This window comes from Neolamprologus brichardi, chromosome 7, assembly GCF_056152115.1.
Source record: "Neolamprologus brichardi isolate AB-2024 chromosome 7, ASM5615211v1, whole genome shotgun sequence".
NCBI classification, from domain to species: Eukaryota; Metazoa; Chordata; class Actinopteri; order Cichliformes; family Cichlidae; genus Neolamprologus; species Neolamprologus brichardi.
This window is the reverse complement of record NC_142110.1, coordinates 17,671,980-17,697,210: the sequence shown is the minus strand read 5'-3', so window position 1 is coordinate 17,697,210 and position 25,231 is coordinate 17,671,980. Positions and strand designations below refer to the sequence as shown.

Genomic DNA, 25,231 nt, shown 5'->3' with positions numbered 1-25,231 from the left:
CTGGTGAGATACAGGAAGCAATTTAGTCAAAATGGCTTTTAAAGAATTGTGAGAAACAACATGTTTCTTAAGCGATATGACGAAGACAGTTGTTCAACTTCACCTATGAAATTCAAAAACCCGACTTAAATTTGGCCGACCTCAACTTCAAGCTCAGCTCTTTGTGTACCTGTATACTGTTTCTCCCAGTCCAGATGCTTTTTTTTGTTTCTTTACTGGAAAGTCTGTTCTGACCAACACAATTTTAATTTAAAATTTTGAGGAAGTTGACTGAATGGATTGTTGAATTGATATAGACAAAAGAGCTTGCTTGCATACTCCACAGTTCACGTCTGAATGTTCTCTGAGATGTTACACAAGAAATATGTGTTGACAGTCTGACAGTTGGGAGTGAATTGATGCCTAAACTACTCCACCCATCTGACCCCTATATAAGAGCCAAATAAAAATGACAGGCATGCTCCTGGTTGTGCTCCTGATCTGATGCCCTACCTTTGGGCTGTGGACACTGTGCAGTCTTTTACTCAGAAACCTCAGTGTAGTCCCTGCTCTTAACAAGAGAGCAACATCACTGTGACATAGAAATTCATGTTTTCATGTTTCATGTGCAAATGGTCAGAACAGGACTTCTGCATCTAAAACACCAGGAACACTAAAAGAGGTGAATTGAAGGGGAAATGGGCCAAATAGAAATAAGGTATGGTTTTCATTCTTTATAATTGGACTCACAAAACCTGACTGTAATTTATGGGTTCATGTGTGAATCTGACAACAGTGAATAAACCCTGTCAATACAAAAAAAACATTCTCCATTAATGTGAGATGTATACTTCTTTAATGAATGGTTTGATCCAAACTATGTAGCAGTTTGTAACTGTGCATTTTAAAAAGTTCCGCTCGAATAAAGTTGTTATTATAGAAACAACAGTCTTTTTTTTGTGGTGATTGTGCTATTACTCACCAGGGTACTTCCCTCCTTTATTTCTCTGGATGAAGCAGATAATGAGAAGGATCAGGATGAGCAGAGCAATTGCACACATGAGGCCAATGAACCATCCCTGAGTGGCGATGTCCACCTGTCTGCTTGCCACAGCTGTCCAGAGAAGGGGAGAAAGACTTAACATTCACACTTGCACTATTTTAACATCTCATCCCCAGTGGCGAGGGAAAACAGCAAAAATTATCCACAAACAAACATGGAAGATCAAGTCAGCGTTTGAGCAGATATCCTATCTGATATAATGTATTTTCAGGTGACGAGTGAATCAAGATTGCATATTATTATTATTGACAAAGACTTTAACGTTAGATGAGTTAGACAGTTCCTAACATTATCCTAGCCGTGACTTGAGCCCAAATTAGTAGTAGTACACAATCAAAGAAGTAACATGTACACACAATTACAGACACACACGCACACACCGACAGTGACATACAACCTACGTTAGCACGGGTGATATTAAGTCAAATATAATACTAAAAACAGACTGAAATTCTATATTAGAATATCCACTTCTAAAATTCCCAACAGTGCGACACTGACATTCATTATGCATTAACCAGAAAATCATGCTGTATGTTCTGTCCACATCACTACAGTACATGTCTGGCATATATAACAACCACATCACATCTGTTAAATCCATGCTCGATTCTGTATAAATATACAAAAGCACAAACTACTCCATACGCGACACACGACAAAGTGTAAGGCCAGGCTCAGCCACACCGAGGTGGAGGCGACCATCCAGGAAGTGCCTCACCTGGGAGAGTAACCAATAGCTCCTTGGAGTGGTGGAATTCTTGGTCGTGGTGACCCAAAGCCACCAAACGGACCCTATAGCAAAGGCCCCCCTTTAAGCCTTTCAGCGTTATGTTCTGAGAGCCATTCACAAACTCTGTATTCCAGTCCTCTTCACTTTCACCTGCAGGAGTTATGTTCATCAAGAGAAGTATGTTTGAAGGAGCGAACACAACTTCAAAAAGGCCATGGAGATCATGACATTATGGGAACTAATTGTCTGAAAAGAGCATCTACTGGTATGGCATTATGCTGCAGGCAATCGTTAATATTCATGGAGTTCTAAAAAATCCATTAAGTCTATGAATGAATTATTATTGTGTCCCCGAAAGCTCAATGCACTGCAACTTCAGAAAAGATGCAAAGTGAGAAAAATCATTTCACCATTTTGATAATATGTGTGCTGTTTAGAAAATACTGAATTCAAAAAAAAAACTAAGCTGTAATGGGCTTTCTCATTTTTAAAACTTGCTACTTTTGGATTAGGTTGATATAAAAGTATATTTTCTGTTCTTGTTCCATTGCCATGAAAGGTGGTACATAGTGATAAATGTAACTGAAATACATAAAAAAGTGCTTTTCTAGCTTTACAAAAAAATCATATTCTCCCATTAAAAAAGTGATTTTACTGATAAATACGACACTTTCAAAAAAGGTTAATACCAGAACAGTTGCCTCAGGCATTTTATATTGTAAGGTAAAGACCATACAATAATAGAGCGAATCCCATCAATCAGATGACTCTATGAGCACTTGGTGACAGTGGGAAGGAAAAAAAGCCCTTTTAAAAGGAAAAGCCGTAGGAAGGAGGAGCAGTAGAGAGACTTTTCATCTACTTTCAGCTTTACATCAAAACTTTCAAATGTTTACAAATTGTTTTTGACTATCTTGAATTTACATTTAGGATTTAGTTAAAAAATCATGTAGTAGCCTAAGTAAGTAAAAGTACATTCTCACAGAATTGGCGGCATAGTTGCAGACAAAAATGCCGTATACGTTATCAAACTGGTGGTGATCCTCTTTTGCGCTGAGCTTTTAGGGCCACTGCACGTACACAAATGGTAATGAGCTGAATGTGAGATGTGTTGTGACTGATGACCACAATAATTAGGCTTTTGATAGCAAAATTTTGCAAGATTATGATCTATTATTGTGATCTTCCCTAAGTGAATCTATTAAAATGGTAGGTGTGAGAGAGCCATACTACAGTGCTGTTCATCCTCACTGCAGGTGGATAAAAACAATGGAGAGCACTTCAGTCAAATTCAGCTGGCATAATAGGAACTGTTTGTGCTGTTTTTTATGACATTTGTCTACATACGTTCCAGCCAGATTGCCAAGGGAACTGCACGCATTAACAGCACTGGGTAATTAGCAATCCAATCACAGAAAGCATTGTTTATCACATCCGGGTCTGCACTGGCCAGAGCCAGCATCAGCATGACTGCCAATATTTCTATTCACCTGCATAAGCCAATAATGAAGTAGGAGTCTCTTGCCACCTGTGCATGGAACTGAGAAAAATGTTGCCGTTTCTTTGCTTACTGTCATTTAGTCTGTATTGTGCACTAAAGTTTTTCTCCGGGCCCCAGTACTCCCAACTGATCAGGGCCCAGTCTTCCCCGATCATGGAGCTAATGTTTCCAAAAGGACTTGCTGAGCACACAAGAGAAAACACAACCATCAACATGAGTCTGTTGGTCAAAGGACAATCCAATAACTATCAATCAAATATTTTGCTTTTGCTACAGTTAACATTAAGTGCACCAAGCTTCACCAAATCTAGTTTCTCACTGCTTTTATGCCAACAAAAACAGAGGACAAAAATAACTAATCATCACAAATCAACAGACACTGAGGTTACTAATATCACAGCAGAATCTGTACCCTTGTGGGGTGGACCATGTGGAGGTGACCGTGCAATAGGATGAAGGGATTGGGTGCTTCCTGTAAACAATGTGAAGAGGGGTAGAGATGGAACCACACACACGTGAGACACACACAGAGACACACAGAGACACCACAGATGCTAAAGTCATTATACAGAGAACACAAAGTTCATTGGCATGCCATGCGAAGCCCCTGGCATGCAGCAGGAAAGCATCACCAGCGGCCACTGAGGAAGAAGTAAGAAGGGGGTCAAAATCACCAAAGGCACAGCGAGAAAAAAAGAAGAAAAAAAAGATGAAGAGCAGCTGAGCACTTTGAAAAGACTCATCTAGTTTTATCACATGGCATTAAAAAAGCACATGTCACAGAGCATCTTTATCTGTGCAGCTTTGAACTTTTCCCTGCTTTGAACTCCTCGGCCAAGCATTCTGGTTGGCCACAGAATTGGACAGAGGCGAAGGGAAACTGCTCAGAGGTGAGGAGCGCATGCTTATGGTTTGTTTTGCAGCTATAGCTGTATGTGTAAAACAATCATTTGTCTAGAAACACCACATTTCTGTCAACCTGTGATATCAGAGCCTGCAGAGAGAAACAGGACAAAGAGAAACAACCGGACAGGGATCATTATGAGAAGACAACCACCCACATCCCCAAACTGTGTCTTTCTTTTTTAGACATTTATGTGGTTGTGCTGTGTAACTTGAAAGTGTTTTATATATATAGTGAAAAGGTATTTGCATATTTGTTACACTGAAATGTTTTATGTCAAACAAATTTTAGTATTAGACAAAGATAACCTGAGTAAATACAAAATGCAGTTTTAAAATGATGATTTCATTTATTAAGGGAAAAAAGCTATCAAAACCTAACTTCCCTCAGTGAAAAAGTAATTACCGTTCTCTTGTTAAGTCATGAATGAACTGTGATTAACCACAAAATCAAGCTGAGCCACACCCAGTATTGATTACTGCCAGACCTGTTGAATCAAGAAATCATTTAAATGGAACCTGTGTGACACAGGGAAGTAAGCTAAAAGAACTCGAAAAGCAACACATCATGCCATGATCTAAAGAAACAGCTGTGGAAAACAGTTGTGAAACAAAGTCACTGACATCTATCAGTCTGGCAAGGGTTGCAAAGGCTTTGAGAATGAACCACAAATGGAAAAAATCTGGAACACTGGTGAACCTTTCCAGGAGTGCCCGGCCTATCAAAATTACTCCAACAGTGCATCGATGACTCATCCAGGTAAATGGTAAAAAGACTGATCCTTATATAGTGCTTTTCTACTCTCCCGGAGCCCTTAAAGCACTTTATACAGCATGCCACATTCACCCATTCACACAAGCACTTCCTTCTATGCTTTTAAGTGCTTACTAACTAACAATCACACTCATTCATTCTCCAATGGATGCATCGGAGAGCAACTTGGGGTCAGTATCTTGCCCAAGGATACTTGACATGCAGACTGGGCAAGCCAGGGATTGAACCACTAACATTCCGATCAGTAGATGACCTGCTCTTCCTCCCGAGCTACAGTAACCCCAAAAGGTTTGCATCCCATTAAATCTGGTGTAAAACTAACTTTCATAAAAAGAACATCATGGCAACACTCAAACATGGTGGTGGTAGTGTGATGTTAAGGCTACTTTGCTGCATCAGGACCTGGACGACTTGTCTACCAGAAAATTCTGAAGGAGAATTTCCAGCCATCAGCTCATGCCCTGAAGCTCAAGCATGCTTGGGTTATGCAGCAGGACAATAATCAGAAACACAACCTCTGAATGGCTAAAAACCACCTCAACCAAGGTTTTAGAGTGGCCTAGTCAAAGTTCGGACTTAAATCATATTAAGAGGCTTTGGCCTTACCTTAAATAGACTGATCACACTCAAAACCTTCTAGTGTGGATGAATTAAAACAATTCTTCAAGAAGAGTGGGCCAAAACATCCACACAATGTTGTGAAAGACTCATTGTCATTTATCACAAACGCTTGATTGCAGTTTTTGCTGCTAAAGATGGCACAGCCAGTTATCAGGTCTAGGAGGCAATAACTTTTTCACACATGGGTAGATGGGTCTGGATAACAAGAAATAACTTTTTCTAAATTGTTGTTGCCAGCTGATTTTCTGACAGCTAATCCATAAAGTCTGCAGTAACTGAATGATGAGCAGCTTCAAACTACACAACAGAATTAGAGGAATGTTTGACACCAAACAATTCAAACTGGCAAAGCATACACAGCAAAGCAGTGCAAGCTTCACACAAGCTAAACGTGTTGCACAGTTCTGCTGCAGCACACCAGGACTCAGGTTTGCTTATCCACTTCACCAGAGAGGTCTCTGAGGCTGTATTTTGGGAGGGGCTTTCCTTAGATCACCAAAATGATTAGAAATTTTAAAAAGGCTAGGGGCAATTTAAGCAAATATTTACCAGACATTTACCGAATTTTCAAAGCAAGATAAACAAACAAATCTGGTAAATAACACGTACTGGAAAATGTTCTGATGGACAATAATACAAACCAAGCACATGCTCTGTAAATTATTTACACGCTTTCATGCTCTTACCTCAACAAATACAGAACAGAACATATATAATAATCGAATATTTATCCACATCTCCAGTGGGAGAAACATGAAATCTAGTTAGAGTTTTTTTTCTCATATTTTTCTTGTATTTGATGACTTACCTTCCTCCCTGATGATGACAGCTTCCTGAGAAATGGCTGCACCTGCTCCAGCGCCTGTTTTCGCATTCAAATAAAACTTGTAGCGTATGCTGTACTTGAGGTTGGGCAAAGTGACAGAGGTCTCATTGGCAGCCAAGGCCAGCTCCTCCACTGGGCCCAGTTCATTGGAGTTATTTACTACAGGGGTGAGGGATGGGCGAGAAGAATAATGGGGTGGGGGTGGAAGTTGGGAAGCAGTGGGGTAAGTTGAATAGAGAGTTGGGTAGGAGGTAGGTGTAGATGGAGTGTCAGTGATGAAAAAGGTGGAAATGGAAGTATTTGGGGTGTAGGATTCAGAAATAGAAGGCAGGAATGACCAAAGTTGATTTGTTATTTGTGTTTTTTTTAATTTAGGCAAAAACAAAAATGCTCTTAGGCTACTCTAAGTATTGATTATCATTTCTGTCTTATGATCTGAACAGAATGACGGCACAAGACATGAAAAAGATTGACATACAAATCTACAAACTACATGAAGAAGATGACACTCACTAGGTAAAGATGCAAAATACTTAAGAAAAAAGCCTCACCTGGCTGATATTTGAGGGTATACCCGGTAATGTGCCCATTATGGTCATGAGGAGGACTCCATTCAAGGGTTAGAGAGTCCAGGTTTGAGTTAGTGACTATCAGCGAAGTAGGAGACCCCGGCACTGCAAAAAGACATAAATAATGAAACCTTGCACAAGTTAATTAAAGAGCAGCTAAAGATAGGATGTTTTAAATAAATAGCTGAAGAGACAGTGTGTGTGTGTGTGTTCATTCAGGATTTCTGGGTTTTACTTTATGCAGAATCCCCAGTGTTAATACTCAAAGTCTGCCTCCGGTCAATGTGGCTTTCTTATTTATATTTCATTCTGATATTTGACCTTCAGTGTGCAATAAAGCTTGTGCAGCACTTAAAGGGAAAAATTTCTCCTACTTACAAAAATTGCTTTGTGTCATTACAATTAGACTGGATGTGAGTAATAGGCGACTGGGAAATTTAAAGCCTCTAGTGCAAAAAACACTGAGCAAATGCTTGTATATTCACAGATTAAAATAAACAAAAACCTTTCAAAATCAGACCGAAGAGAATCGTTGATAACTGAATAACTTAAATAGCCAAACTTCTGATTGTATGATTTAGAGCATAGATCAGTTACAGATGGAAAGTCATCATTTTTTATTTGCTAACCAGTTATGTGACACTGTTTTACATAGATAAAACAAAGCTGTCATTCAAGTGGAGCTAATTTGCTACCTGTTCCTGTTCCAGTTATGATAATGAAGACTGAAACTATACTCTGGGTCATTTTAGTCTACTCTCATATGAAAAAAAAAAAGACACACAGACACAAAGGGTGTCCCTTCCAATCTCTTACCTCCCTCGGGTGTCTTAAACTGCTGGGTTACACTCCGGGGGCCCTCTCCTTTTCCATTATAGACCCTTACATTGAACAAGTACAGACTGAAGGGGTGGAGGCCAGGCAGCATGCCCTGGGTATGATTCCCACTAAATACAAGAATGTCCTGCTCCATGTGATCAGGATTGTGCTTGTAGTGGTGTTTTCTCCAGTAAGACACCTGGAAGCGTGTAGATATAAATGACGTATATAGTACAACTGGTGGAAATGGTGCACATGTTACATTATCTTATACGGTACCTTATATCCTTTGATATTTCCGCGTATTAAATGAGCGGGCACGGGATCCCAGAACACCTCTACCAGGGTGCTGTTTCGCACCACAGCGTGCACATTTTCTGGAGCTGCTACGGGCACTGTATAGTAGATGGGGAACACAGCATTACAACAGCAAAATACAGAAAAAAAGGAACATACTGAGAATATGTTATAGGTTACACACACCAGCTGCATCACCCACAGGCTCTTGAGCATAATCTTTTTTTAAATAGACAGTCTTACTCACAGTCCTCTCCTGAGTAGCCGTGGGCAATAGCAGGGTCAGGTCCAGGTCCGTGTTCGTTTACAGCCTGAACCTTAATCTCATATGGAACAAACGTGGGTGTTCCAGACACAACAAACTTGGAATTGTTGGACACGGTCACTGTGTTCCATTCGCTTTCTACCTTCTTCTGCCTCCACATCACTTTGTAGTGAAGCCCGGGACCATTAGACTGGAGGTTTGTCAGTGGCTGCAGAGGAGAAAGCTTTAATGTAACTTATTCTCCATTGGAAAGCTTCTGTAGACAACATGTAACAGTATAGGAAGCTGAAAATATAGTTTTGCTGAACGACAATAAAGTGAACAAACCCCCATAAAGAAAGCTCATAAGACCACACAATTACAAAGTCAAGCTCTGCAGTATGAGAAGACTTTAATAAATGCCTGAGGATTAAAAGGATCAGCCTTATGCTGCTTATTACCTTCCAGGAGATTACAAGATTGTTATGTTCAGTTCCAAATCCCTGTACACCTGTTGGGTTTTCATCTGGAGCTGAAAAATATATCATTAAGGACACAATTAACATTTATTGGATGGAAAATCTTTCTTAGATAGTACTTATAATCTGGTCTGATTTACTTTTACAGACTTTAGTATAGGTATGCATACTGAATCTTACGGTACTTCATTGTCTTTACTTTGATACACAACAGCTTTGATATGGCATCTGTTAGCCTAATGCATTATTTAATGCATTAGGCTAAGAAATGGATATATGGAGAATTACTTTATACAGGAAACTGCACCAAGAAGAGCAGAAATCACACAGTCAGTCAGCTGATTCTGCACCTGCAGGTTCTGTCTTGTACATCCTGGAGGGGCGGCTGGGATTACTGAAGCCCACCGAGTTGAGAGCCAGAACTCTAAAGGTGTAGTGAACATGGGGCGACAGTTTAAGGTGAGCTGTTGTCTTGGTTCCAGGGACCTCTGTAAGATTATGCCAGTGACCCCGATGGTGCAGTGAGTCTTCATATTGGATCAGAATTTCTGTATTTAAAAAAAAGACATCACACCTTAAATAGTGTCTGACAGTATATTTCCATAAATGGAATTAAAGCCCTCAGGGTGTTTTTTTAGGATACTTTCATTCAAAAAGCCTAGCTTAACAAAAAAAAATCCACTTTCGGCAGCACTTTGAGGATTCAAGAAAATAGCGGATTTAGCCCGGTTTTTCAAAAAGTGATGAGGGTTTTCATCACCCTGAGGATACTAATTGACAGTAGAGAAGTAAATTTTCCAGAAAAGTTTGGAAAAGTCTTTAAGTGCATTTCTTTTCTTTTCTTTTTTTGCCAAAAGGCAGATTTTAGACTTTGGTATTGGTTACTACTGGGTGTAGCCAATTTTAAAGATTTTGTTTGCACAAAAACATTTAGAGCAATATAGGCCAACAATCTAATAATAAGGTGTACGTTCACATAAAACCCACACAGAGAGCGAGCCAAACAACACACACACACATAAACATACTCTGAACAGGGCTGTTATGTTCATCCCCAGGGGTCCAAGTGAGCTGAACACTCCTCTTTTTCTGGTCTGTCAGTTCCAGGTCTGTCGGGGGGTCGGGTCGCTCTGGGAGAAATACAGCACAAGCAGCAGCATCAACCCGTGTGCTTGGGATTATATTCATAGTGGCTTCATTCTACAGAAGATGAAGGGTTCATGCTATGAACAAGATGGAGCAAAAACAAAAAATGAAGGACGTGTCGGCCATGTTTCTGTGATACTGAAACCATAATAGATGCTAATTTGTTGATTTAACCAAGCACACCTTTGAGTTTCTCCTTTATTTCTGTCCATCTTCTACTAGACTGTGTTATCTGGGCTGTGATAAACATGCAGACATTGCATCATGCATATGAAAATCCCACTACATAATCATTCCGCATGAAATCGAGTCTCAGGCTCACACAGAGGTTAAATTGATGCTCATGTTTTGGAATTAGGTGATAAAGTGAAATGCACGCCTTGAATAAATAAGTGATGAGAGCAACGTGTATTTGGAAATATCCCAAGTGGTGCAACGGGGAGATGTCTGCTTTACAAATAATGTTTGCATTCGACTGTGAAGAGACATTTTTTTTGGCTTGAGTAAATGTTTCCACCAGTGGTTTAAAGCATTCAAACATTATGCATATTTGGCAAAACATTAAAAAAAATATATCTAAGTATTTTATAAAAAAATAAACTCTCAGAGACAAAAAGAAATAAATGCTGGAACATTAAAAATGAATTTAAAAAAGCCCACACACATACACAATAATGCTTTGTGATTTTCAGGTCAACGCATGCTGCATTTCACAAACACAAGCGCACGTCTGCAGAGCACATCTGGGTGCTCGTGTGTGCTGCAGGTTTACCGTAGACAACAGCTGGTGTTGTGGCCTCTGTCAGGTAGGAGGGCAGGAGTGAAATAGGGAGTTTTAAAGGTCAGTCATTCAGAAGGAAACAAAGAAAATAATCTGGCTTTTTTAGAATGAAGCACACGGATATTTGTGCCACTGACTAAATCTGCTCTCGGCATTTAACCTTGAAGCGATGAAAGCTAATACGGTGGGTAAGTTATTGGACAGGTTACCTTTTCTAAGAGGAGCTGAGACAGAGAGACGTTATGAGTGTGTTTTATACCTGAGCAGTTTTGTAACTGTGCACACCATTACATACCCACAACGGTGAGCTTAGCGGTGGCTGAATCGTGGTCCAGAGTGGTGTTCATGATGCAGGTGTACACTCCTGCGTCGTCCTCTGTAACATCAGTGATGGTGAGGCTGTCCGAGTCCACGATCAGTCTGCAAAAACATTCAGCAGATCACTATGAACTGAATGTATATGTTTTTCCTTCTTTTACAACATTCAGTACACAAAAGATCCTGCATATATCCATAACAGTACACAAATACCAGACAAAGACCTGATTTTTTTTTTAACAGCAGGCTTCAAAAAAGAAGACATCTACGGATATAAAAAGCTCTGACCTCTCATCGTCAGGCAGCTCTCCGTCATCTTTGAGCCAGGTCATCGTGGGAATGAGCGAAGGGTCATGTTTTACCGTGCACTCAAACACCACAGATCGGCCCCTCTGGACTTCTTTGTATTCTGGCTGCTTCAGGATTCGGGTTGGCTCTGTTGGGGGAAGAATAAAGTGGTCCAGGTGCTGTGAAACTGCCACGTGTTTGCTCCAAGCTAGGTTCTTATTTAGTAGCTGACAGATTCAAAATACACACAGTGTTGAAACTGAAGCTTGCCATGGATTCATTTTGTGCAAGTCACCTCAGTGATTAATTAAGGTTTGCTGACTGGTACATGATGCCTGTCCGTGGCTCAAAATAGAACAGATTTACATTAAAGAAACAGAAAAACAGTTAAATATACAAGCAGTTAAAAATAAATAAATAAATAATTTAATACACTTAACCCTTTATCGACCATGAGCCCATCGGCGGGCCCATTTTACAGGTAAATATAAAGGGTTGGTCAATAAAGGGTAGGCTACACTCACTGGCCACTTTTTTAAGTACACCTGTTCAACTGCTTGTTGACGCAAATATCGATTAGCCAATCGCATTACAGCAACGCTTTGCATTTCGACATGTAGGTATGATGAACTGAGCATCAGAATTGGAGAAGAAAGGTGATTAAAGTGACTTTGAACATAACATGGTTGTTGCTACTGGATGGGCTACACTGAGTGTTTTAACCTATTGAGATTTTAGCATACAGCCACCTCAGATTCACAGAAATTGGCGCAAAGAAAAAAAAAAAAGAAAGGAAAATTCCTTCTTGATAACCACTTGTTACAACCAAGGTATGCAGAAGAGTATTGCTGAATTGACAATCAAACTGTGAAACAGACCAGGAAACTGAGGCTACAAATTGCACAGGTTCTCTAAAATTGGATAATAGACGTTTAAAAAAATGTTGCCAGGTCTGATGCTTTTTATCAGCACTTCAGGCTGTTGGTTTGTGAAGTAATGTTGTGGGGGACGTGGAATCCTTTAAAAAGCAGTTAAAAACTTTTCTGTTTGGACAAGCCTTCTGTTGATCGAAACTTATATTTAACCCTTTGTATTGTTTATATTGTCTATTTTATTACTTAATTACTTTACTTCTTGCATACTTCGGGCCCCTTAAGACCAACTGAGTATCATTCAAACTATTTGCAGTAACTTGTAAATAGTTACAAGTTAACTATGTTGAATTTATACCAAAAAGAATGAAGGTAATTGTAAAGGCAAAAAGAGGGTGTAACCCAGCACTAGAAAGGTGTATAATAAAGTGTAAAGTGTCTAATGTGTCCAGTGAGTACATGCTATACAAATGCATATCAAGAGTTTTATTTAGTATAAGTTTTAGGCCTGTTATTAAAAACTTGTTAAAATTATTAGTCAAACAAATACAAATTTCAGAGAGGAGCACTCTTACCTTTGACCTCCAGGTAGACATGATTCTCATAAATCCCAAGACTGTTTGTGGCAACACATGTGTATTTGCCATTGTGTTGTGCTTGAGCTATGCGAATCTCTAACGTCCCGTTGTCATAAAGAATGTAAGGGTCTTCCTGCAGGATGCTGGACCGAGTTTCTTTAAACCTAAAGCACAAAGTCAGTTGTTTTCAGTTAGTAAAAGAAACACGACACAATTTTCCTCTGTTAGATTTTCGTTCGCTCACCATGTAATTTTTGGCATAGGTGATCCAAAGGAAGAGCAGTCTAACAAGGCCTGGTGGTTCTTGATGATCTGGTAGACTTTATTGGGCGATGTTAGCACTCTGGGTGGCTCGGCTGCAATAAAGCATTATTGCCATGTTATTGCCTCCCAGGAATCAATATAAATGGAAATGGCATTCAAATGCAAAGGGATAGAGTGTAGTGAACTCACAGAGGACATTGACAAAGGCGTTGGACAGGACGTAACCGTACTCATTAGAGATGTTACACTGGTACACAGCGCTGGATCCAGGCTGTACATCGGTGAAGATTATGATGTCATCCTCCACCTTTCTGCTCAGATCCTTGGGTGAATCTGTTAATGTACAAAAGGGATTATAAGATACTGTATATATCTGGATAATGGAAAGAGCTTTTTGAAACTCATAATCACCCTTATAATGATGTTTGAAAAAGGTGGTATCATAACTCGGAATTTGTATAATAACTCACGGAAATATGAATCAATACCCACCCGAGGGAAGGCATCTACAATTTCAATTTTAATAATGCCTGCTTCTCATGAAAAAGGAGATCATCTATTATGAAAGCTGAGAGAGTTTGAAAAAAACAGAGGCTGCACTTACTCTCTATGGAGATGCCATTCATAGCCCAGGTGATGGTGGGTTTGGGTGTGCCGCTGGCCAAGCAGGACAGCCTGCCGCTCTCCCCTGGAGCTAGGACAAGGTTCCTGGGAGGGACATCGATCCAATATGGAGCAGCTGCAAGCAGCACAGGGTACAGAAACAGGCTGGACAATTAATCACTAAACCCACTGCCCTGTTAGCTTCTGTGAATAAATCAATTATAAGGAAGAGGGAGAAAATAAAGCGGTAGAGCGAAGCAGTGACTGAGCTCCCAAGCAGCACAGAGTCTGATGGGAGCTGAGCATTTCGTCAAGCACACCTTTGACCATGACGTGGATGGTGTGGTGCACCGAGCCAAGCTGGTTCTTCGCTGTGCAGCGGTAATCTCCTTCATCTGATGCTGACACGTCCTCGATGTGAAGGGTCTTGTTGTAGTTCAGGAAGGAGGTGCGTTTGGAAGGCAGATCACCACTTATTTTGGTCCAAGAGATGTGAGGGGTGGGCCTAGATTCACAAAGAGAGAGCGCAGACAGACAAACTGATGATGGCAGGTGGACGCTCGTTAAATACATGACTTATGAATGCACTGAGTTCATGAATTAACAGCAGATTCTTTGTCTTACAATCCTTCAGCAATGCACTCCATCTCCAGTTTATCACCTCTCAACACCATCTTGGAACTGGATGAGCCAGATGGGATGAGGAAGGTTGGTCTTCTGTCATCCACGGGTGCCTCTATATTTACACATACACGCACACAGAATCATATGAGTGATGAAAGCGATTGTAACGGCAAAGAAATGAGCACCTCGTCTGCAAGATTGAGAGCAAATCAGCTCCTTTAGTATTACTACCCTCCCATCACCACACAAATTGGAAAACTGAAACGTGTAATGGTCTGCTATATGCGTACATGACGTCACTTTATCACAGACTAATTCTCATAATTTAGACTTTAACTTCTTGTTAATGCATTGTACTGTGTTTGGCATAAAACAAATGAATAAATTAACTTAATAAACAGCACACAGAGAACTGCTTTTTGCCATTAAACTGGCAATTTAACTGGTGACAAAGTAATCTCCATAACTAGGAATATGAAATCCAGAGTGAGTGTTTTAATCTGATGAGAATCAAGGTTTTTGCATGTTTCAATTTAGCCAACATGTGTAGCCACTAGACAAGGACAAAAAATGTTAAAGAGAAATTAAATGTGAAGAAAATTATATGTAAGAGAGTAAATTACAAGTTTGGAAATCCTTAGGTATTAAGATTGGATAAAGAAAAGTAGAATTTTAACATGCATATTTTTACTACAAGGAGTTAATTAGTTAACTGACCATCCAGAATAAATTTTATATGCATTTGAATTAATATGTGATGCTTTTTCCCCAAGTATCCCAAGGAGTCCATCCAGTTTAGGGAAAAGAGCATGCAGCTCTAATTTTGAAAATTCATGAGAAGAACTACATGTTAAGAAAGGGGGATCTAATTGGGTAGATCGAGGAAGAGTTACAGGTTGACAAAGACTTTACTTGGATTTCTAGGTTCGAGGGGTAGAAGTTAGTGGGTAAGACAGAATTCCCAGCTCCATGTTGGGATTAATCACTAGAGGGTGCCAGATCCTACCCCTTAAAAATAATCAGTAACGTTGCAGAAAATCTCAGGGTTGATGGGTTGAAGGGTTAGTGTTAGTGGGTAAGAGCTAGTGCGGAGCTCTAAGTCGGGGGTTAAACACTAGGGGGTGCCATAACTCACCACTAAATAAATCAGTGTCATTGTAAAAAGCTGCCATTGTGTCATTGATTTCATCCACTGCAACACAACAGAAAAAAGACCAAAAAAAGACACACGCCATTTCACAAGTTGAACTCATCAAGGCAAAGAAAAACACAAAAGCTTGGACAACTTAATATGACTGAAGAACAAAAATTCACATGACAGAAAAAAATCTACGATGAAGAATGATCGCCATAAGAATCCACTTTAGTGGAGACAGCCTGCCGTCTTGTAGCTGAGATGAGAGAAGCCTTTGTTGTTGGTGGAGAATGTGTATACAGAACATATTACAGAAGTAATACTGAACGTCTGTTTGGCAGATAACCACGAGAGCTCTGACAATATGCCTTTTCAGTGCGGCAGCGACCGCTGGCGTCTCCAAGGACGGCATCATAGATAGGAAATGCTGTTTTCCTCCTACGCCGTCATGCCTGCACAAACTACCGTAAAATCAACCGCACACACATTACAAACGCTGCCACTCTCTTAAAGGTTATAACAAAGACTTGAGTAGATTTCAGTGCTCGTGTCTCTGCATCGCACACTGTGGCAGACTTACGGTTAAGGACCCTGACAGTGATGGGCTGTTTCTGCTGGATGGTTTGTGTGTGGGGGAAGCGGGCGTAGCAAATGTAGTCGTTCCGGGTGTCCTCTCGGCGAACATTGGAGAAGTACAGGTCACCGTTCAACGACTGAGACACCCTCTTGCTCTGAGGGAGCTTCTGAAAGTCTGAAATGTACAGCGTCACATTAACATTATACAGGAAAATGTTTGGGAGAGTACAGGTTATAGATGCAGCTGCATTACGCTTATGGGTCTACATTTCCTACATAATCAGGTATTTATGCATCTAATCGCAAATATTCACATTCTGATATGCAGTTCATCAGGCTGAAGATGAGTTTGTTGCCATTCAGTATTTTTCATGTGATAAATTTTAAGGAATGAAAAGAAACCAATAAATGTGACAGCAGAAAAAATATATTACGATTTCCACATTTCCAACAGCCTAGCTTGCAAAATGAAATACAGCAAGTATGATTGGTTGTAAGATGGAACAGGAAATTGAAAAAGAAAATCACCGTAATTCTTAATCTTATGCAGCAAAAACATCATGTTACCACAAAGAAACATAAGAGATCAAGTTGCTCACTGTTGTCCATCCAGAATATGATGGGAGGGGGTAGGCCAGCAGGGGGGCGACACGGCAACACCAAAGACACGCCCTCCTGCACCACGATTGGCTTGATTTTCTCCTTTGACCACAGGGGAGATCCTATATCGGTTGGAGAATAGCACGATCAAATCCTAATTTGGGATAAAATATGGGTCGCTAACAGACTGGAGCTTGCATGACGATGTGGCAAGATGAGGGGAATGATCAAGAATAAAAATATGGAAGTGGGGAGATTACAGAGGTTCAATCACCTATATCTACCATCGTGTCCAACAAAATAAGACATGCACCTTTCTACAAACAACTTTTACCTTCCAGGAGTGCTCTTAAGATGGAAATTGCAACTTAATCGTTAGAAAAAGAGAAGAAAGGAGGTGATTTTTTTCATAAGATGCACATGAGACAATGAATGAAGAGAGAGAAGTGATTTTAAAGAAGTGATACAGCAAGCTGCACTCACTGGACTGTCTAACCACTATATTGTGGGAAACAGCGGTTCCGTGTTTGTTTCGTGCTGTGCACTGGTACACCCCCTCGTAGTGTTCAACCCTCTCTCTGCTGATATCCACCACCAGAGTCCCAGATTGCGGCTTCATGTCCACGTTGGCATCATTCTCGACGTCAAAGTGGGTCCCATTTCTTGTCCAGGAGAAACTAAGGAAAAATAAGACCATTATCATAAGAATGCGGGTAATTTTCAAATGATCAAATCTGGTAATTCATATAAAAAATAACACATTAATAAAATCTGTTTTACCTATTTGGCTATATCATTGCACCTGAACCTTTACTGTAAATGTTTCCAATTGTGTTCTTTAAAGAACGTTTTCAAAAGTTTTTCCTATATTTGCCAAGTTTGAATCTACAAAAATATTCTGGATGGTTACATAATAAACTTGCTTTGGGCTGGGGGAAGAATAAGCTGGGGTAAAGTAAAGGTTAAGGGCAGAGAGGTGTATTTTATCTATGAGTTCTTGCGAGCATAAAACTACAAATTTATGTGCATGTATGTTATCTTGATGAGAGCTAACTATATGTTACATTCATTCAAAGCATTCAAAAACACATGTCAAGGCCTGAATGTGTAAGAGTCAAGCAGAACTTTTCTGGCATTGTTTAGAAAACCTGCTGAAAACATTTTAAACATTGTGACAGGTGGTACCTGAATCCACTCGTGGGGAATTTATATATTTTTTTACATTTAAAAGAAATTCAAGAATTCCTACCTGGGATGCGGTTTTCCCTTTGCCTCACAGTGGATTATAATGTTCTCTCGTGGGTCGACGATGTAATCTTTAGGGGACTGGTAAGTGATGGTTGGCGGCTGCGGCACTAAAGACGACCAGAAAACGGGCGATATTTAATCAGGACCTTTACTGCATGAGTAGGCCTCTTTTGTTTTTCTTTCCTGCTGCTGCATTGACCACACCAGCAGTGATTACCAATAACATGCAGACTTAGCATACTGAATAAAGCCACACAGCTGTTTGCTGACAAACTGAAAAAAGCTCTCAGAATGTAGAAAGGTAGGCAGAAAGCTCAGGAACATTTCCTTTTATTGCAATGAGCCGATGCCTAATGTATTCCTGTCAGTGCTGCGGAGATAAGTAATGGGCTATGACAAAACAAATAATATAAGGACTCATGCTGTTTGCGGTATTGCTTCATAGAAAATACTCTACCATTGCAGAAACACACAGAACAAAAACAGCAAACAAAGAAACACAGAAATCAATGCATGCAACATGCCAAGGCCACTCGAAATCACACTCACTATCCTGTAAAACAAATCAGACTAAATGCAATTCAACAATTCATAACGAGCAGCTAGATAAAATGTAATCTTTAATATCCAAAAACAAACCGCAAGCAAAAACTCAGATTCTTTGAGACTTACATCCTTCCAGAACTTCAGCAAAGAAGAAAGAAAAAAGAATAGTGACAGTAAAAATAACCAGATATTAGTTATGAAAAATATCCCCCTCAATATCTCTGCCTTGTAACAAGGTTCACACGTGGCTAACTCTATATTGAGGAATGGAGGCCTCCAGTGGTCAACCAAATACAAAAAAGCAACAGAAGCTTCAGGCTGAAACGTTAAATGTCAGTCCATGTAAGTCACAATTAGTATCTAAAAATTGTTAATATACAAACAACACTACATTTACATGGATAAAATGCAGTCACAGTAACTGGTAAATACATAAAGTACATTGATGAAACTACACAGATGCATACAAGAAAGGCTAGACTAGACTAGAGCTAAAATAGTTATTTGACTCTCCAAAATAATTATTTAATAGCCAATTTTCACATGAACAACAAATGTTTTCTACTTTCAAATGGATGTGTTTAAGCAGAATTTTTAGATTCAGAAATTAAAAATAGCTTGTTTTCGTACTTTTCTGAAATTTAAGGCAAAATTAATGAATTGTTAACAATATTTATAACATAAAGAAGAAAAAGCTATACAGTGTTATACAAGGGTAAAACTTTTATCAGCCAAACTGTACTGGACTTGGAAGTCATTATCGGTACATTTGTCAATCCAAAATCAAAATAAATTCGGCTTTTATGTGCTTGATTATCAAAATGTTTGATCAACTAATAGGACGGGTGACTTATCTTGTAACTAAATGCAAAGTAACCCTGACACTGTGTGATCACTTTGTTTACAGCTGTGTGTGATTTGTTGTCTTACGGTCTAGTGGGACCTCCAGCGCAGTGGCAAGGTGCACCAGGAACAGCAGGAGCACTCCTACATCCATCCTCCTCCACTCCATGATCACGTGAGACGCAAAGGTCTGCCCCCAAATTCAGTGACGCACCGCCTCTAAGGACACGTGCACTTTCACAACTGCAGGTAGAGACAAGAGAAGAACAAAAGAAGGAAAGAGGCTTTTAGAGACATAAGCAAGGATAGAGACCGCTGGGCTGAATAGCACATCCAGTTACTGCTGTCATCAGTCATATAATGAGTTTTGTTCTATTATGTGGTTTTGAGTCAAAGAAAGAGAGAATGAGTGAGAGACACATCATAGCTCTAGCCACAGATTGATGTTAGTTACCGTCCACTGCAATTTGCTGGAAGCTATCTTTTTGATCTAGTGCATTCCGATAGCGACCGACGGGGCCCACGTGGGTTCATTTTGCAGGGCTAATCACAGGCACGGCCATGATGCCATTAGGTTTCTCTGCCGTATCGATCACATCAGCTGGCAGATGATATGCCAAGGGACAAGACAAGGGGACACTCACTTTACTTTCCATTTCACTCGGAGCTTTATCAATGTGATTGACTGACCGGCTGAGCCAGCAGCAAAGTGATCTGAAATGAGGTCAGATTTCAGAGAGCGAACCATCATTCTTTCATGAGACTGCTGTAGTGGGAATGTCATACGTGATGAGACAGAAATAAATATGTGTGACATCTCTGTTTGTCGAGGACAGTTGGTACAAGTTCAACAAGATTTCAGGTTAAGCTGAGGTGACGTATGTTTTCCTTGCTTGGGCAAACTGGGGTACTGATTCATTGTTAAGTGGGGATTTTTTTTTTTGTTAAGTAGTTTTATCAAATTGTGTCTCCATCACAACCAATGGATGCAGTCATTGCTCTACAGTCATTGATCACAACACAAGCATTGAATGAACTGAATAGAAAGCAAAGCAAAATTTAGTCACATCACAAAACCACAGAACAAAAATGTTCACTTGTTGCCACACAGCTCGCAGCTACCACATTACACCTTAATCCAGGCAAAAGATCAGAATGTGGCTCAAACTTCAGAGAAATCTAAAAAAGCACAAGGTTAAATTGACTGCTCATTTGAATTCATATTAATCTGCATAATTCAGTGCTGCCGAGTCAAAAGAATGAAGAAAATGAACTTAGGAGGAGTCTTTTTAATAACTGAAGTCTGACCTGTTTTTATCTCGCTTCTTCATCCACTGGCACCATATTAAAAATGTCACAGCTTAATTTAGAGCTCAGGCAGATTAATTTGCTACATTATCGCATAAGCACACTAACAAATTCAGAATGAAAAAAATCACGTGGCGCACTCTAAAGCTGGAGTTACACATGCATACTGCGTGCCTGCTTAGGGCGTGGGGCAGGTCAGGGCTGCAGATGAGGTTGTAAAAGCTATGTCTAGTACCAGAGGCTAGACAGCCATGCAGTAAGACCCGGTCTTCCTAGGGGAACTGAGGTATTTGTTAGTGCTGCCCTAAAGTCATGATTCAGAACCATCCTCAGAGCCAGTGTCTAGTAGCATGGGAAGAGACCAAGGCTAATGTCTACTGCCCCCAGCTTCAACTACACCTCTCCTGGGAAGGCCTGTATTATTCGCCCAGGGCAGCCAATCACACTGCTGTGGACACCTCAGGCAGCTCTGGCTTGGGATTTGACATGAAAAGATCCAGAGGGTCATTTCATCAAGCCAATTTGCAGGCTGCAGGCATCGGTGCTGAAACTGTACATTCCCTTTCCTTCAGTATATTTTCAGCTTCTGCTGGAAATTTACAATCACATGTTGTTTATGCAAAATCCATTCACGATTATGAGTAAGGTGTTGCAGCGCAGTGATTTTCTAGCACCAGTTCATTTTGTTTGGTATTAGGCATTAAGGCATTAATGTCACCATCACTACTTTTGGGGGTTTTTTTCTAAATCATATATTACAGCCTGAACTGAGAGTGAAAAAAAGGGTGAAGTAAAAATGGCCAGCGTGTGACAGCAACAGAATAAATGTGTTAATTACACATTTTATGGTGAATCCCCAATAAGCTTTGAGATTCTTATCTGGAATGGAGCCAGGGACTCATCCTAGATTCATTTCCCAATTTAATGAGGTGTAGCAGCTCAGCTCCAGCCAGCCAGTGTGTTTCCTTTGTTCACACTGTACACGTGTGGGCCTGTGTTTACTTGTATGTGTGTATGTGTGTACAGTATATGTCTGTTTGCTACAGTCACCCCTGTGAGTTGCAGTGATATGAGGCCAAACCTCATATGCGTCTAACAGTTGAGTGACGGTGGAAACTCCATGTCGTTCAGTATATTTTGAGCGTAATCCAAGCTGGGCCTGAATCTTGAAAAAAAGAAAGAAACTAGAGTTCAAAACCAATTTTTTATTTCAATATACAATTATTCAAGGTGAACCTTAATCGCAAAATATATTTCTCTATTGCTGGACCATCCTATGCATCCTGTGCTGACAGAAGATGGAAGCCCAAAGTCAACATATTGGAGCTCAGATAAAACCCCAGTCCCGTTTGGAGTGCTGTGCCAAAAGCCGTCAGATGGCTGATAATATCGAACAGGAAATTGTCTCTTAGACAAAAACACAACAGATTGGTAAGGGCACTTCCAGAAATGATTTTCACTCTTTTTCATATAGATAAAGCTGAAAAAGAAAACTAAGCTGGTGTCTCACTTTGAGACGTGATAACTGTTCGTGGCACTACCTCGTGATGACATCGTTTTTACAGCCGATACCAATATTTGGTGATTTCAGAACCAAATATATTGGCCAACAAGAAAATATATTTTTGGTGAGTTTTTCAAAGTGGCACTTTGAGTACTACATGGCAAGTGCCAATTTATTCCATTCTATTCAAAAGAAAGCCGACATTTCTATAGCCGATATCTCAAAAATTTGGCAACTTACATGAAAACTATTTAGATTGAAAAATAACACCAAGTTAGATTTGGGAGTGAACCATGTCTTTAAACTTGTAGATTTGACAAGTACAGTGCTTAATCACAACTGCTGCCAGCTGCATCTATAAAACAAGAGACAAGTGGGAGAGCCCATCCGAGGTCAATGCCATATTTTCCATTGTTCCCTTGCCTGTGCTTCACCTTATCCATCAAGTTTCACAGACTTCAGAAAGGTCGTTTTTTGATGCAAACAGGCCTGCAGACAAAAAGGCAGCACTGAAAACATATTTTAGTCTCAGCTCTCTCCTTGCAGACAGAGTCCATCATCTGAACACCATGACAGCAGCCACAGTAAACCAAAAACAAAGCTGCAGGGTGTAAAAAACACTGAAAGATATGTATCAGTGAGCTAAGAGGACGCGGTAACTCGAATAATAATTTGTTGCTTGTGGCATCTTGAACTACTTGTGATGAAGTAATATTAATACTTTGAATTTTTACAAAATATTTTGAAGTTATTGTTTTATGGGTTTTCTGTACATGTCTTGCATCTCTTGAAACATTTACATTCAATGACAAGTGAAGATCAAATATGGAAAAGCAAGTTTTTTTGGAACTGTTTTACTCAGCCAGACATTTTCAGCTTAATGTGAGGTTAAAGTTGTTGAAAATCGTGCCTGAAATGGTTACAAAGAAAAGCCAACACAAACAAACACGTGGTTTACAAATGGCCAGCTTTGTTATCTGATTGCTGAAAAAAAAGCTAGCGTTTAAATACCGAACAAGCCAAGTTCAGTAAAAAATTAATGTCAGCAAAGTGAAAGGCTGCAATGTTAATTACTGTCTCCGACTACATAAGACCACCTTCGCTCATGTCTTGCTTTTCATTTTGTCAACACTCTGCTCTGTAAAAGCTGCATTGAGCTGTCTGCCTCTCATTCATCCAGCCTCTTCAATTACTCCATTGTCATTTTCCCATACCCAGCTACTTCACCATCCCAAAACTAATTGGTTTTGTGCACATGTCAGGGACATAGCACACGCAACAGCACATACACACCCAGGATAAAGCACATTCACAGAGGCTGTCAACAGAATGTGAGGGTCAGGACGTGTCTGAGCACACAGATAGAGGTGACAGGGGCACGAGGACTGACAATGGAAGTAGACCGCAGTGTAAATGAATTGCAGATAGAAAGATCTGATATAGAAAAAATCCCAGTTGAATTCCCCTCACAGCAACGGATAACACTATATGCCTCATATGCTCATCACTTGCACAGATCTTGCCATTGTATGTGCCAAACATTAGTGATGCAACACTGCAACCCTGACAGAATCACAGCTATTGCATCAGAACTCTACACTTTTAACATCTATGATGAAAAACAAGCCTTTCTCCTGCACCAAGCACCCTAATTAACTTCCATAATCAGTGCTATTGATGGCTCATGCAATCAGGGGTTTGTGAGCCTCGGTATGGCCTTAATGGAGCAGCAGGGATCCCCCACAGATGCCTGAATGGATGGGGGTGGAGGGGTATTATGATGAGAATGACTCCACGCTCAGGAAGGAGGTGATGAGGAAACTGATTTGGTTGGAAGCGTTTATTTTTCTGAGATTGCCGGGTGCTCTCGGTGCCTGCTATTCATGCCTTGGGCTGCATGTATTTCTCTGTGCTATTAGACATCAGGAGTATGTGTGTGTGTGTGCGTGTGGTTGTGTATGTGTGTATGTGTGTGTCTTCCATGGATCTCAAAGTTGAGGTCAAAGAAGTTAAACAAATAGTAAGGTTATTACAGTTTAGCTAAAAACATCACTGTAGATTATAATATAATATAATATAATATAATATAATATAATATAATATAATATAATAATACAGTTTAATCCTTTGTCTTTTTAAGCTGTGGATTCACAGCTAATGTGCTAAACAGGGGAAAGCGGTGATACAATTTACAGCAATGATACATGAGGTTGGATGTTCAGTGGCTTTGACTAATACCTCTCACGGGCCTCTTATTAGCAGCCACAGGACCACAACACACATTCCATGGGCCGGCTTCAGTGTATGTTTCCCATAATCTTCTCATTAGCTTTTGTAAATGAGGCAGCGTATGCAAATAATTGGTGTGGTTAACATATGAATTGGGGTCCTGTTGTTCAGCGAGACCCCATAGCCCAAAGAACACACCAGAGCCCTTGATCTGAACTATACAATGCAAGACAATAAAAGATCTTCAATCATCTGATTCACTGTAAAGATGCTATTTAAATTCAGCTTTCTGGCCAGAGCTGTAGTGGTTTTGATGCATAGGCCTCCCAAACACATGAGTAAATAGGCTTCAGTATTTTCATTAGTAATATTAACCACTTTATATGATGTGAACTCCACTGACTTTGCACCAGGCAGAAAATCACTCAAAGAAAAAAAACATGTGCATGGGGTGTAATTATGGGATGTGTAGGCTCTTGGATTTTTCAGATACTTTGACCTTTATGTTTTGTCTACTACGTCCTGAGTTCTTGCTTTTTGAAAAACTGTTTTAGGCAAGTCGTCACACTTCATGGAAAAGCTCGATTACATCTCTGGGGGTAGGCCTTTAAAGTTACAAGGCTTTGTTTTTGAAACTCCCCTGGCTATCGACATAAAACAAGTCTTAATTCTAATTGGCATCTGCTGCTAATGCAACATGTCCGGCAATTTGTCTAGTTTACCTTCTTTCAGAGCGCCACACATTGACATTCACAAAGCTTGCTCGCCATACATGCCAAAAACACTTCAGGATTCGCTCGCTGTTCCCTCTGCCTAAATGCTAATCAGAGACGGCGCCGGCACTTCTGAGGAAGACGGCCTCTTTAACATGCAGATGGAAGCAGCACCACTAGATGGGATGGTGCTCTTAACGCCTTGGAGGTCTAAGTTATCAGAGATGATAACGCTAACCTTACCCT

The 25,231-nt window shown here is 40.1% G+C and overlaps 1 protein-coding gene across 14 annotated transcripts in view; it reads right to left on the bottom strand.

Moving 5' to 3' along the window:
• LOC102798973 (neuronal cell adhesion molecule-like) overlaps positions 1 to 25,231 on the bottom strand; it is a 76,960-nt gene that overhangs the window by 5,056 nt on the left and 46,673 nt on the right. For 6 of the 14 annotated variants that reach the window (XM_087843249.1, XM_087843251.1, XM_035913673.2 and 3 more), the window contains 27 exons: positions 19,319 to 19,474; positions 17,844 to 17,949; positions 17,078 to 17,271; positions 16,594 to 16,716; positions 15,999 to 16,169; positions 15,419 to 15,475; positions 14,284 to 14,395; positions 13,980 to 14,164; positions 13,661 to 13,795; positions 13,246 to 13,389; positions 13,037 to 13,148; positions 12,790 to 12,956; positions 11,343 to 11,490; positions 11,032 to 11,156; positions 10,728 to 10,754; positions 9,838 to 9,939; positions 9,160 to 9,357; positions 8,792 to 8,862; positions 8,334 to 8,559; positions 8,069 to 8,184; positions 7,787 to 7,988; positions 6,953 to 7,075; positions 6,384 to 6,560; positions 3,689 to 3,748; positions 3,347 to 3,457; positions 1,764 to 1,925; positions 962 to 1,093 (listed from right to left, as the gene is read on the bottom strand). In XM_087843249.1, the coding sequence (XP_087699375.1) occupies positions 962 to 1,093; positions 1,764 to 1,925; positions 3,347 to 3,457; positions 3,689 to 3,748; positions 6,384 to 6,560; positions 6,953 to 7,075; positions 7,787 to 7,988; positions 8,069 to 8,184; positions 8,334 to 8,559; positions 8,792 to 8,862; positions 9,160 to 9,357; positions 9,838 to 9,939; positions 10,728 to 10,754; positions 11,032 to 11,156; positions 11,343 to 11,490; positions 12,790 to 12,956; positions 13,037 to 13,148; positions 13,246 to 13,389; positions 13,661 to 13,795; positions 13,980 to 14,164; positions 14,284 to 14,395; positions 15,419 to 15,475; positions 15,999 to 16,169; positions 16,594 to 16,716; positions 17,078 to 17,271; positions 17,844 to 17,949; positions 19,319 to 19,400 (3,568 nt within the window). In that variant the 5' untranslated portion in view covers positions 19,401 to 19,474. The remainder of the gene's footprint in view (positions 1 to 961; positions 1,094 to 1,763; positions 1,926 to 3,346; positions 3,458 to 3,688; positions 3,749 to 6,383; positions 6,561 to 6,952; positions 7,076 to 7,786; positions 7,989 to 8,068; positions 8,185 to 8,333; positions 8,560 to 8,791; positions 8,863 to 9,159; positions 9,358 to 9,837; positions 9,940 to 10,727; positions 10,755 to 11,031; positions 11,157 to 11,342; positions 11,491 to 12,789; positions 12,957 to 13,036; positions 13,149 to 13,245; positions 13,390 to 13,660; positions 13,796 to 13,979; positions 14,165 to 14,283; positions 14,396 to 15,418; positions 15,476 to 15,998; positions 16,170 to 16,593; positions 16,717 to 17,077; positions 17,272 to 17,843; positions 17,950 to 19,318; positions 19,475 to 25,231) is intronic. The other 8 variants (XM_087843255.1, XM_087843254.1, XM_035913678.2 and 5 more) reach the window with 8 other exon arrangements.